This window comes from Colossoma macropomum, unplaced genomic scaffold, assembly GCF_904425465.1.
Source record: "Colossoma macropomum unplaced genomic scaffold, Colossoma_macropomum, whole genome shotgun sequence".
Lineage (NCBI taxonomy): Eukaryota > Metazoa > Chordata > Actinopteri > Characiformes > Serrasalmidae > Colossoma > Colossoma macropomum.
The window spans coordinates 26,272,772-26,287,048 of NW_023494790.1; the positions used below are offsets into that span (position 1 = coordinate 26,272,772).

At 38.6% G+C, this 14,277-nt stretch overlaps 1 protein-coding gene across 1 annotated transcript in view; it reads right to left on the bottom strand.

Moving 5' to 3' along the window:
* cacna1g (calcium channel, voltage-dependent, T type, alpha 1G subunit) overlaps positions 1–14,277 on the bottom strand; it is a 310,514-nt gene that overhangs the window by 65,227 nt on the left and 231,010 nt on the right. The window contains 1 exon segment of the mRNA XM_036572800.1: positions 12,877–13,061. Coding sequence (XP_036428693.1) covers positions 12,877–13,061 — 185 coding nt within the window.

Sequence of the window (14,277 nt, forward strand, 5' to 3'; positions counted from 1 at the left end):
GCCATGATATGTTTCATTCACTAATATAATAGTGCCATTATCTCAAACATTATGGCATCTGTCATGACAATTACTATGTAATGGTGACATGACAGTGTTATTTTACTGGACAAAGCCTGTTATGACAACTTATGACAGCATATGCCATCTGTCATTACATGTGTATAGTATGATTATGTCACTGTTATGTAGTGGCATTCCAGTGAACTCATGTTAGAAAGGTTCTTTAAGGAACCAAACGTAGTTCTTCTGTGACATTGCTCTGAAGAACCTTTTTGGCACCTTTGCTTTTTTTTTTGTTTTAAGAGTGTAGCTGTCTATGTGTTTTTCCACTACGCAAAGTACTGGAACTATTGGTACTAGAAAACTGGAACTGTGCTTTTCCCTGAGGCCACCAGTTCAGCACTGAAGGTTCCATTTTATGTGTTTTGGCATTTGCTCAACATTGAAATTCCCCAAGCACAATAACATGACAAATAACTGCATCAGAATATTAGCTAGAATGGAATGTGTAAAGGGTTTGCTAAGGTGACATAATCTAGTTAAGGCTAGTTAATGCTAATGCAATAAGTATTTATGCTAGTCTCCACAAAATGTTTTTGTCTCATATTTTCAGATTCAACAGAGAAAAATATATGAGTACATATATATAGTCACAGACTTTTATGTATATGTGAGCGCAACTAGCGAGCAAATACCTAGCAAGCAAGATAGTGTATTGACAAGCCACATAAGTATGCAGAAAAGACCAAAAAGACAATCAAATCATTAATCATAGTTATGATTACAGTTTCAGTTGTCTCTCAAGCACATAGAAAATGAACTGGAACTAGAACCATCCAAGTTCTGTTGGTTCCTGATTGGGTCAGTTCTTGTTTTCGCATGTGCAGTGTAAAACATTTTTCGTACTATGGTCAGGAAATGATGGTCTGATTTCTGATTATGACAGAGCTTAGAGTCTACGAGAGCATGACTGGTCCTGCTTAATTGAATGTACTGATGTAAAACGTTGAAGAAAATACATACAGTTGTATGCAAAAGTATGTGCCCCAGTCAAACACCATGTTTTGTTGATTTTCTAAGTCAGAGGTGTCCAATCTTTTCCACAAAGGGCCAGTGTGGCTGCAGGTTTTCATTCCAGCAAACACAGGGATTGTTTGAAGTCTGAGAGCAATTGATTAAAGAAGTAAAACATTTGTGCTACTGCTTGTTTGGCATGAAAACCTGAAGTTACACTGGCCCTTTGTGGATAAGACTGGACACCTGTGTTCTAAGAGAGAACAAACTTCTGCACATTGTAATGCACAATTGCTGTCAGAACAAAACCTTGTATCTCCAACATGGTAACTTTAGAGGAGAACAAAAAAAAAAAACATACTTTACTTTTAATGTAAGTTAATGGACATCTCTCATCATGACATTTACATACAACCTAAAGGGCAACAGGCATTTTCAGATACAACATTCTGTTCCGACAGCAGCTATATATTGGTATACACACACACACACACACACACACACATATATATATATATATATATATATATAATTTCTACAACAAATAGAAATAAAAACATTCCATGGCTTTAGATAGCATTTAAAAATGTGGTTCCACTATTTTGTTGGTTGTGTTTCACTACCATTTCATTTTTGGTCCAACAAACCTTAGAAAAAAAAAATCATGGTACATATTGTGGATCATGACAATGTCTTCAAGTATCATTACATTATTTTTTTGCCATATTGTCAAGCCATAGTAACAGCAGACATTTAGCAGCAGTAGAAAGAGGAGTGTGGTAGTTCCTCTTCTTAAAGTGCAGAATAAAGGCCACATTCTTCTTCATCTGATGACAAGAATTTCTGCTTCCCCAGCACAGCCCTGAGCTAGAGCCTGATTTGATCGTGGGCTTTGATCTCCTTAAGAAGTGCTCTGTGATCGCATCAGTGTCTAAACACGAGAAAAAGACCATGTTAAGAAGACAAATCTGATCGAGTCAAAGTGACTGAGAGAGGGGGAAAATGCTGCCTGAGAAGCTTCCTATAGCGGACTAATCTCTCTTTCCTTTGTTTACCTGAATCACTATGCCTTTCTCAGAAGCCTGGGCATCTACACCAGTAAGATGCTGTTAGGGATTTCTTGTGATAATGTCAGATATGTGACGGAAATGATAAAAGAATGACGACAAGAAGGATCAATACAGCTCCTGATCTGCGGCCTAGGTAGAGAGGCATAACCCACTTAAAAAAAAAAGCTCTTATGTGCTGCTACGATCAGGGATGCTCTTCACATGAGGTTTAGGAACTTCACCAGTAGAGGGCACTCTTGCCTGAGATGTTGTGTCAGTTAAAGGCTTGTGTGTTTATGAGTGGTCATACATGTGAGAGTGTGTTTGAATGTGTGTGTGATTGCACATTTAACAAGTTTCTCTGGATAACAGTATTTTCTATACGAGACAGTATAATGAAATGTAATGTGTTCATGAGTAGATTAAGAGTGGGTGATATGGCAATAATAGAACATCACGATACTTCAAGGCATTTTCATGATGTAAGGTATGTATCATAATATTTAGTTTCAAAGTTTGCAAACAGGAGCGGCCAGGAGCTCCAAACTTGTATTGCAGTTCTATAACTGAGGTATAACTTAGACAGTTTGCACTGTAGTCCAAGCAGTTGCTGAATAAAAAGCAGTAATAATGTGGGGGGATATTAAGATTTTAAAAAGGCACGTGGAGGTGGGGGGAATCAAACAAATGGTAAAAATAAATGAATAAAATAAGATGATGTCATAGTGGGCTGACATCCAATCAGCTATTTGTTATGCTGCGTTTCATGTTGGCGGTAGACAGACAATGACAAACCAGATATTTCATTGTTTATAATAGAGACATAACAGAAAATGAACCCACTGCCAGCAGAAATGTTACACTCACAGTCAAAAGTTCAGTTTTCCCAACTTTTTTCCCAACCATTTACCATGACAGTGAAATAAACTGGAGGTTGATTTTTGGGGAGCCGTGAATGCTGAACATCTCATTGTAGCCCACCGTAGTCCACGATCACCCAATATTAAACAACAAAAAAAAATTAAAGAGCATAGACCATCATCCCACCTATCACCTCAAATAAAGAACTGACACTGTTAAAGTTCTCCTCTGAAAATAATAAGCATGGAAAGAGAACCAAAGACGATGACGATGATGGTGATGATGATGGTGATGATGTAATATAGTAAACGTGTCAAATAAGATGTTTAAGGGAAAGCAGGGGTGAACATAAACCCATTCTGTGTTTGTACACTTTGTTATTCCTCAATGGCCTATTAGCACCTCATTATTGTTATTGTGATTGTAGTGTAATTTATATTGCTGTCTCTTTTACTGTTACTGTAGTTGTTTCTGAGCTGTTATTGTTACTGTTATTGCTATTATACAGTATTATAATTTAGGTATTAGTATACTCTGTGTCCTATAGTATGTAGACACCTGTTTATCCAGCATGTCTTAACTGAAATCAAGGGTAATTAATAGGGAGTTTGTCCTCTCCCTGCTGCAGTAACAGACTCTACTCTTCTAGGAAGACTTTAGATGTTAGAACATTGCTCATGAGGTCAGCGCATGATGTAAGATGATTAGTTCTGGATCACAAACACCACTCCAATTTATCTCAAAGTTACTGGATGGAGCTCCATCACTCAACAGCCCATTGCTGGGGGATTTTATTACCCTCTAGACAACGCTTGGCACTTGGGCATGGTGATCTTAGGCTCATGTGAAGCTTGTATCAGCAATGGAAGCACCCTACAGTCACCGTATTCACCAATAGGAAGGGCTGTCTGAATACATTTGGACACTTAGTGTATGTAAGCAGAGTTGGATCACTATCCTATGTATATTTAGTGAAGCCTAATGTGAAGTCACCACAGCTGAATCATAAATATACATAAACACACAGCAGACGGGACTTCTCCTGCAGAGGAGGCACTTGTTTGCAAAGCCCAGAGGGAAGCCGTCTCCAAGGATAACTCAGTGGAGGCTGATGGGACACAAATTCTCCTCAGTTTAAGCCTGCACACACACCTCTCTGCAGCAGCACTGCTTCTGCTGTGACTTGTGGAACATGACTGGCATTATGCACTGTATTTGGGCTTCATCTCTCATATGCACTGCTTCTATTTTCTCTCTCAGAAAGGAGGAAAACACACAGTGAAAGAACAACAAGTAGAGCACGGAGGAGCTACTTGTCCCCAGTGCACAGAGACACGCCTTCATTCTGCCTGTAATTAAAGGATGCTGGAGACAGGCTGAGCTGCAAGGAGAGAGAGAGAGTGTGTGTGTGTGCGTGTGTGTGTGTGTGTGTGTGTGTGTGTGTCTGTGTGTGTGTGTGTGTGTGAGGGAGAAAGAGAGAGATAGATAAACAAGGGAAGAGGAAGAGAGAAACCTAAAAAGATAGAGCAAGAGTGAAAAAGAGAGAAAGGGATAGACAGGTGTGGGGAGAGAAAGAGAAAGAGGGAGCGAGAGAGCGAGAGAGAGAGAGAGAGAGAGAGAGAGCGAGAGAGAGAGAGAGAGAGAGAGAGAGAGAAGGGAAGAGGGAGAGAGAGACCTAAAGAGAGAGCAAAAGAGCAAGAGAGAAAAGTGAGGAAGGGAGGGGCAGGTGCGGTGAGAGAAAAAGAGAGCAAAAGACACAAAGATGGAGAGAAAGAGACAGAGAAAGCAAATGAGGGTGAGGCTAGAAAAGGCAGGGAAGAAACAGAGAGGGGACGAGGGGGAGAGAGGGGAAGAAAAAGACAGAGAGAGATAGAGAGAGAGAGATGGGAGAGAGAGAGAGAGAGAGAGAGAGAGAAGGGAAGAGGGAGAGAGAGATCTAAAGAGAGAGCAAGAGAGAAAAGAGAGAGGAAGAGCGAGCGAAAGAAAGAAAGAGGGAGAGAAAAAGAGAGAGAGAGAGAATGAGGGTGAGGCAAGAAAAGGGGAAAAAAGACAGAGAGAGAGGGAGAGAGATAGATAGAGAGAGAGAGAGAGAGAGAGAGAGAGAGAGAGAGAGATTCTTCTTGTTTTTTCCATAATTCTACAATTGCATTACTATACTTCTGCAATGTTTAATGTTTTAAGCTTAAAAGTTATTTTAGTTATTATTTAATTTTAATAATTTTAACGATTTTTCTAGTTAAAAAAAAAGAAAATACTTTAAAATTTCTAATAGTTGATTTTTCTATGCTTTGGCAATGCAAGTGCAGCATTATTTGTTACAACAAAAATTAATGATTAAATCTGTAGATTCCTTGATTATTAATGTAATTTGTGATGACGGCCTTAATTTATTGTATAGATACACATATAAAAGACATAATGAGCACATATAAAATAATCTACTTCCGTGTCTATTTCACTTGCTTTCCAACACACTTAAATAACCAGGCAAAATTACACATTGAGAGGAAAAAAATAGAAAAGCAATTATCTTTAAACAATATTGATAAAAATCATCCCCAGAGAACATGAGAATGCAACTCAGCTGAATCAAACCCATCAATGTGCTGCACTTTCTGTTGCCTCTTGGTTAATTACACCAAGCACACAATACAATACAACTAACTCATTTCAGGCCATCCATGGCTAAATTAGCTTAACAAATGAATCAGAGACTGGGCAAGCGCTGAGAACATTCACTCATAATTAAAGAGAGGATTAACGAGGACAAGCATTAATAAAGCAGTGCATGACCACAGGATATTTACATCATATGTTGAGAAGAAAGGGAGGGTCAAACTGAGCTTTCTCCCACACAGCACCAAGTGAAAGGGATTAAGATGAACCCTTAAGTCTGTAGTATTGTCATGTTGTCATTACGTAGTAATATGTATGTAATTACATAATTAATATATTGTGTGTCACAAAATGAATTATATTTACATTTAATTTACATTCTGTGTTGACAGGCTCAAGTCTGAGCTATAATTCAGTAATATATTTTAAAGCATGTATGCCATGATGGACCTAGCAGTGTTAACAGAGTGTTAGTTCTATGCCATGTGCAATGGATAGGTTGTGTGAGCCTGAGGCAGAAGAATAGAGAAAAATGAAAGTTGGCACACAGCGTTCCTCATCTCGTTAAGATTGATTTAGACGTGCGGGTGGCATGCGGTGTAACTTCCAGCATAAAGGCTTAACCAGAGGGTCAGGGTCAGGAGGGGGGGAAGGGTTGATGAATGAACATGGCTAGAGTGTGTGCTCCTCTTAACATATCAAATACATCATCCTGTCTGCACAACAAACATGCAGACACGCATCCCACTGCTCCACTGTAATGATACCATTAATATCCTTGATGAGACATATATACACACACTTACATTTACACACAAGAACACACTTCCTTGCCCCAACACACATATGTGCATACGAATACATTTCCTAGCCCCCCACACAGTTGTATGCAAAAGTCTGAACATCCTAGATTGATGGCAGCGTCTATGATTTCCAAAAGAATTTCAACTTTTGATTTGTCAGACCACGGGACACTATTTCACTTCACCTCAGTCCATCTTAAATGAGCTTGGGTCCAGAGAAAGAGGCAGTGTTTCTGGATCCTGTTTATATATGGTTTCTTCTTTGCATGGGGTTTTACTTGCATTTATGGATGCAGTGATGAAATATGTTCACAGACAATGGTTTTCAGAAGTTTTCCTGAGACCATGCAGTGATTTGCACTACAGAATCGTGTCTGTTTTTAATGCAGTGCTGTCTGAGGGACCAAAGATCATAGTCCATTAGTATAAGTTTTCGGCCTTGTCCCTTGCGTACAGAGATTTCTCCAGATTCTCTGAATCTTTTAATGATATTATGTAACATAGATTATGAAATCCCCAAGTTCTTTGCTATTTTGCATGAGAAATTTTATTCTTGAATTATTGCACTATTTGCCTGCACAGTCTCTCACAGAGCGTTGAACTCTTCGCTATCTTTATTTCTGAAAGATTCAGCCTCTCTGGGATGCTCTGTTTATACCCAGTCATGTTACTGACCTGTTGCCAATTAACCTAACTGGTTGTGAGATGTTCCAAAAAGTGTTTTTTTTTATCATTACACAACTTTACCAGTCTTTTGTTGCCCCTTTTTCAACTTTTTTGAAATGTGTTGCTGGCATCAAATTCAAAACAGGCATACATTAAAAAAAAAAAAAACATTATTTCAGCATTTGATATGTTGTCTTTGTACTATTTAGGATTAAATATAGGATTTACATTATTTGTATATCATTACATTGTTTTTATTTACATTTTGGAAACAGGGATGCAGATCCAAAGTAATAAACACAATGATTCTGCACCGCACTAGCCACGAGCAGCAAGCATTCTGCATGGAGTGTCATGCACAGGACAGTAGAAGGGACACGCGGTTGTCATGCCCAGCTTTGAGTTTGCAGTGAGCTGTATGCAAGTAGAAGTAAATACAAAATACTACTTATGTTCTGCGCTGCTGCTGCGCTGCGAGGCTCTTGGTATAAAAGAAGCTTGCATTAGCCTAATTTGTGCTGTTGATGCTTTATGTTCAGGGACACAGAGTGTGCAGTAAACAAAAGTTTAACTAAGTTATCCTAATGCTAAGATACATGCCTATTCTTTAGTAATGAAGCATTAAGCAAATTAAATTAAGTTTTTAAATAATTTAATATTTGAAGTTTTGCATACACGCAACCTAACATTAACTGGGTGCTGAAAGTTTGCCACTGCAATGGAGTACCTCTGTGCTTATTCTATGTGTGTGGCTTTATGTAAAGCTCTCTATAGGCTGCAGTTACAATACGGTAATACATTCATGTATGTATGTACGTATGTATATATGTATGCATGTATGTATGTATGTATGTATGTATGTATTTGCTTGTTTGTTTGTTTGTTTAAAATAGTTTATAAACAATATGTAGTTTATTATTTATGTATTTATTTATGTTTATTTTGTTGCTGTCCAAAAAAAAGGTTCTGTTTTTTTTTTTTTCTACACCATTTGAGCAAAACAGCTGCCTTTTAAGTTGTGTGATATTTTTCTGATGAACAAACCAACAGAAATGCTCCAAAATTGCTTGGAATAATATCATTTTTTGCCCTCTACTCTAAAGTCAGCATTTTAAAGAAACTTGTTCTTGTCCTTTGAACAGCGATGATCTGTTTACATGTTTGCAACTGCAGATTATATTGATACTTGAGCTCCTAATATTGCTGCTGTCACAACAAACCCTTGTATCTCTAAACTGGTGACTTTATAGGAGAAAGAAAAAAAAACAATCTTAACTTTTAATGGAAGTCAGTGGAACAATATTTTAGTTGTAAGTAATTTTGTAGCATTTCTATTGGTCCATTCATCATGAAATTCTGGTGACACCTTATTTTGAGTAGTCCTTTTAGATTAGTAACATGTCAAAAAAGGTTTGGAATAGGTTTTGGGTTGAGGTTAAGGTTAGGGTTAGGATTAGGGCCAGGGGAGAGCGTTAGGTTTTGGGTGAGGTTTGTAAGGTTAGGTTTGCGTAATGGAACTAACATATTAACAATACATCTGCTTAATGTAAGTAACGTAATGTATCAACAGAACATCTATAGGACATTAACTACTGCTACTTCACTGATATGTGAAAATACAAGCTTTTGTTCTGAGAGTGAAAACATACATGTTGTTCTACATGTAAGAACCGAGCAAATATACATGTTGTCCTTTACAGAATTGGTATGTAAGTGAGAAGTGTATCCCACGTAATCAAGAATCATGCAGCCCATCAACTCAACACACACGCGCACACATACACACACACACACAGTGAGTAACAAATCCCACCTTGAACCTAAATCACCACACAGTCCAAATGCACATATGTTGTAGATTACCCAGCAGCCCTCCCTGCACCTCCCTGCCTGCATCTTTGTGGGGCAGTTGAATCTTGCAGTGCAGACTTTTTTATGACTCTTTGTCTTTTGTTTGATTTTTTAACTTGGACTCAGCGCTGGAGCGTATTAACATAAAACCCAGCAACTGAAGAAAGGATGGAGAGTGGAATGAAAGTTTGAAAGGTGTTCAGTGATGCTGAGGCCGGCGCTCAGGCTGTAAAACGCTCTGAAGCGGAGCGCTCGGGTGGCTGGCTGAAGCTCAGCGCGAGAATAGGCTACCTTTGTAATGTAAACGCTCCAGAGCTGGAGCAAGAAACACAGACTGCTTCATGTTTAATTCACACAGCTTTTCTCCTCCAGGGAATCTGCTCTGTACCACAGAGAGAACTGGGTCCCACTCACACATCGCTCAAAGGTTATTTCACCTTACACAACACAACTTTTTGGGTTGAAAATGGCAGCAACATAATCTAGAAAAAGCAACATCTTTGCTAAGACTTTTCTCTGTACAGAGGCAGAAAGGTAACCCATAAAGTAATATATACCAGTCACCAGCTCCCAAATGCACAGTAACAAAGGCTTCTAAATGGTTCTCTGCTTGGACTATGGTTCTAGGAAAGACTTTTCACTAGTATGGAGCCTTTATATTATGTGGAGGTTCTTTAAACTTTTAAAATATTCTTCACACTTATATATCTTCTCAAAGGTGCTTTGGAGAGTGTACTGAACAGTATTCTACTGAAATATCTTTTTTTAGGGAGAAATAGAAAAAGAGAAAAAAAGGATAAAGACAGAAAAAAGATATAATTAGAGAGAGGGGGGAAATGGTAGATAGGGAAAGAGAGAGGAAAAGACAGACAGACAGACAGACAGACAGACAGATAGATAGATAGATAGATAGATAGATAGATAGATAGATAGATAGATAGATAGATAGAGGGAGAGATAGAGAGATCAAGAGATAAGAGTGAAATATAGAGAGAGAGAAGGACAGAAAGAGAATGGAAAAGAAGACAGAAATCAAGGAATGTGGAGAGAGATGGAGAGAGAGATATGGAGAGAAAAAGAGAAAGAGAAACAGAGAGAGAGAGAGAGAGAGAGAGAGAGAGAGAGGAAGATATGAGGAGAGATAAAGAGGGAACAACAAAGAGTTAAGGAAGAGACACTAGAGATAGGGATAGAGAAAGAGAGACAAAAGAGACAGAGATATGGAGAGGGAGAGAGAGACTGAGAAATAGATATGGAGAGAGAAAGAGAAAGAGAAACAAAGAGAGCGAGAGAGTGAGGGGAAGAGCTAGAACAACAGAGTTAGGAAGAGATGATAGGGATAGAGAAAAAAAGAAAGAGATAGAAAAGAGAGATAGAGAAAGAGAGAAAGAGAGAGAGAGAGAGAGAAGAGAGAGAAACAGATGAGAGAGAGGGAAAGAAATGGTTGAGAGAAAGACATTTAGATAGGAAATAGGGAAAGATAGGGAGAGAGAGAAAGAGAAAAAGAAGAGATGGGGAGAGACAGAAAAAGAAGAGCGAAAGAGAGAGATAAAAAGAGAGAGATTCAGAAAGAGAGAGAGCACAGTTCTAAATCAGAGCAGGATTAGAGAGAACTAGTGTAAGGCTAATTAACACAGTGCTGGTGTTCTGATCAGTGGGATCATCAGTGGAGTCAGCTGTAATGTTCAGTAAAACTCACTCAGCATTCCATCTCTGCTGCCCTCACAGAGCCATCACTTACTCTCATTCTCTCTCTACCGCGAGAAGACTCTCACTGTAAAGACAATCGTGGGAAAATACATTTCTCCACCGTGTGTTCTAGAGTGTTGTGTCATATGGAGCATCCACAACCTTCGCTAGTTCATCAACGACAAATACGCACAAGTACAGAATGCAGTCACTGACAAATGGAAAGAAAGTGCAAAGTGTTTCATGGAAAATCTTCCAAAATGAGTGGAATTCTACATGTTCCTGTATGCCTAATGCCTCTTTCCCTGAGATGATATCAAATTCATCACTCCTTCTAAATTTTAGACACGCTCACATAATTTAGAGCTACTGATGGCACTGAGAGGAATCCTATAAAGAAGACTCAAATCGTTGGAAAACAATGATAAATGAATAATCAGGTGATAGATCCAGTAGACGCATTTTGCAGCCAATCTTTGAAGCAAAGATGAATATTTGATTTTTGAGCTACATATGAATATGGGATAAATATTTCAGATATTTCAGCGCTAGGAGCTCTCAAGGGTTTCTCTTAACAAGAGCACTGGCATGAGGCCTACACACACACACACACATACACACACACACACACACACACACACAAACATATGCACACACTGTAAGACAGAGCATCACCTAGATTCTTGGACAGGGAGCGAAGGAGATCAAAGTGCTGAAGTAAGATTTCCAGTAAACACTAGATTGGCAAAATTTCCCTGCCCTTCTTTAGCTAGTGCTTTCATGTTTACTCATTAATAATTATATTCTATAGAATACTGGATGTTCTGCACATGCAGCACTTCTCTGACCTTAATTCATTGTTTATGTTTGAAGATATAAACTTTGTGTTCAACTGATGAATTCAAGGATTTTAACATAAATAAGTACCAGGGCATGTAAGCTTTTTTTTTTTCATTTAAATTAACAAGAGCTGCTTGATGTTTCTATAGACTGACTAAATTGGTTTGCTGACAATATACAACATATAACATACACTTAGTGGCCACTTTATTAGAAACCCATACCCTGCAGGTGTACAGTTAGAGACTGTGGCCCATCTGTTGTCAAACACATTTCGATAAACTGTATTGCTTCATTAACAGGTCAGTTTCTGACCACAGGACTGGTCTTTGCTAGATTTTTTTGGGTGGCAGACCACTTTCTGCCATACAGTGACCCCAACAACCCTGCAACAACACCACCAACATGACATCTACCCAACAGTGATCTTGTGGTCAGAAACTGACCAGTTATGGTTTAAAGGGATGTCGCCATGACAACAGATGAGACTACAGTGTGTAATTCTATACATACAGTCAGTTTTATAATTATTGTCACTCTTGGTAAATATGGATAAAAAAAGGTCATGAAAAATTCTATTTGTGGATAATAAAATATGAAAAAAACTTTTCACTGAAGTAATTTGATCTGAATAAACAAAAATGTTTTGGATCACTATACTGCTAGAAGATCTAACCACAACTCAGTTTGAGCTTTTTTAGTAGAGTCAGACAGATTTTCATTTAAAATCTCTAGGTACTTCATGGAGTTTACAAGGCCGTGTATCCTAAGCTTCCCTGGGCCTTTGGGGAGGAAACAGCCCAAAACATCAGAGATCCTCAACCATGCTTAACAGCAGTGTTGAGGTTCTTTTCGGTACAACCATCTTTATTTTAAGGCCAAACCCACCTAGCAAACTCCAGGTGCTTAAGTTTGTTGGTCAATGAAGAGCAGGCTTTCTTCTTCACAACTTCCAAATAGCTTGTTGGCATGAAGGTATTGTCTAATTTTAGTTTTGGAGACTTCGCTATCCTCTTCACAGTGCATAGGGGCAAAATACACTTGCTGCCTCTTCCAAGCAGGTTCACTACAGCGCTGGTTGTTTTAAACTTCTCAGTTATGGCCTTAACAGTGGATATAGGCATTTTCAGGCATGCAGCTTTTTTAATAACGATTGACTGATTTATGAAGGTCGGCACACTTGTCACATATCATTTGTGCATTCTTTAACATTGATGAATGACTAAGTGAATTTCACCTCTGTCACACCTCATATTTATACCCTGGGGAAACAGGAAGTAATGGATGACTGAGTTCCTGAACACTCATGAGGACAAAATTGAGAACATGCTTCAGTTACATTTTGTTCATAAGAATTTCTAGGGGTGCCAATAATTGTGACACATATGGCTATGTTTTTCCTCAGTGTATAGATCCTGATAGATCCTAATCCTCATGTTGGGTGGTGAAGTGTATAGAATGAACCTGTCAGCAGGTTACTGTACCTGAGGGGCCGCAGGGTCCTCAACAGTCTCAGTACTCGCAGCATTCCCAAGATTTTTGTGCCGCTGTTGGAGATCATGGACACCAGGATGTCAATGACCGAGATCATCACCAGCATACCATCCAGAACATTCCAGCTGCTCTTCAGGTAGGTTTTTTCCCCGAAACACCATCCCAGGGCCACCACCTTCATCACACACAAACAATCATTCTTTAATGTTGCCAGAATATAACACTCAATGTACACTGATTTTTTTGATACATCTACCTTGTACCTTCACTTCATTAGACATTTTATCAGGTACACATTCAAATTAGCACCTACTAATATATTATTACCATGTTGGTGTCAATGCTGTGCTGAGAATGGTACACCACAGGTAATATCTGGTCAGCGGTGGTCCAATGGTAGTCTCGTAATGCCAGAGGTAATGTCGTAATGAGAATACATGTGTGGGGACAACTTGTTAAACTTTTGGTTCTACAGTGTGACTCAATCTGCTGCCAATAAGGGTACACTCCCTCTAAAATATGCCCCTAAATTCCTCTAGTCCATGCTCTTTTAACCTTACAATTGCTAACACAAGCAAACCAAGCTAGCTTGTGAACCGCTGTTAGCTAACAATGTTTATTTTTAATGAATGTAATGTGCTCTCTGCACATGTAACATATATAGTATATCGCTGCTGTTTGGATAAAACCTTCTGTCTCCATTTTTGTTGTTTTTCATTTTTTGACATAATTTGAAAAGACCAGTTGCCCTTTATGATGTGTCAAAAATTCATGATATACAGACCAAAGAAAATGGACCAAAGGTACTTGGAGAACATTATTTATTCATTTACTTCCAATAAAAGTTAAGAATGTTTTTTTCTTGTCATGTAAACCTTTTTGGAGAAATGAGGTTTCTATTCCAACAGTAGCGATTAGAGGTTTTGGGGGCAATAATGTGGCAACAGGCTACAATTAGTAATTGGAAACTTCCAAAGTGCATTGGTAAGGTAGGTGTTTCTGATAAAATGGCCAGCAATCTATGTTTAAGGTAGATGTATCCAATAAACTGGTAAAATTTCTTCCAAATTTCAAATAAATGAATATATTGGTTATCAATGAGCAAAAAATGCAAAAGGAATGTAGACACTGGCAGAAACTTTAGTCAATGGTTTTGTTTGTAGTACAGACTCTTAAAAGACACGTGCCATTTTAGGCCTTTGCCAAACTACAATGGCAGTCGTGAGCTGAGCCAATGTGGTGGCACCATGCAGTCCTCTAAGAGGAGTTTACAAAAGGGCGAGGTAAACAAATCAGAAATGTAGGATCATCTCCCTAAAAAAAGCTCTTTGCAGGAACGCGAGGCTCCTAACGATGCGGCGCGTGAATATATCAAACGGCAGCCTGATCAA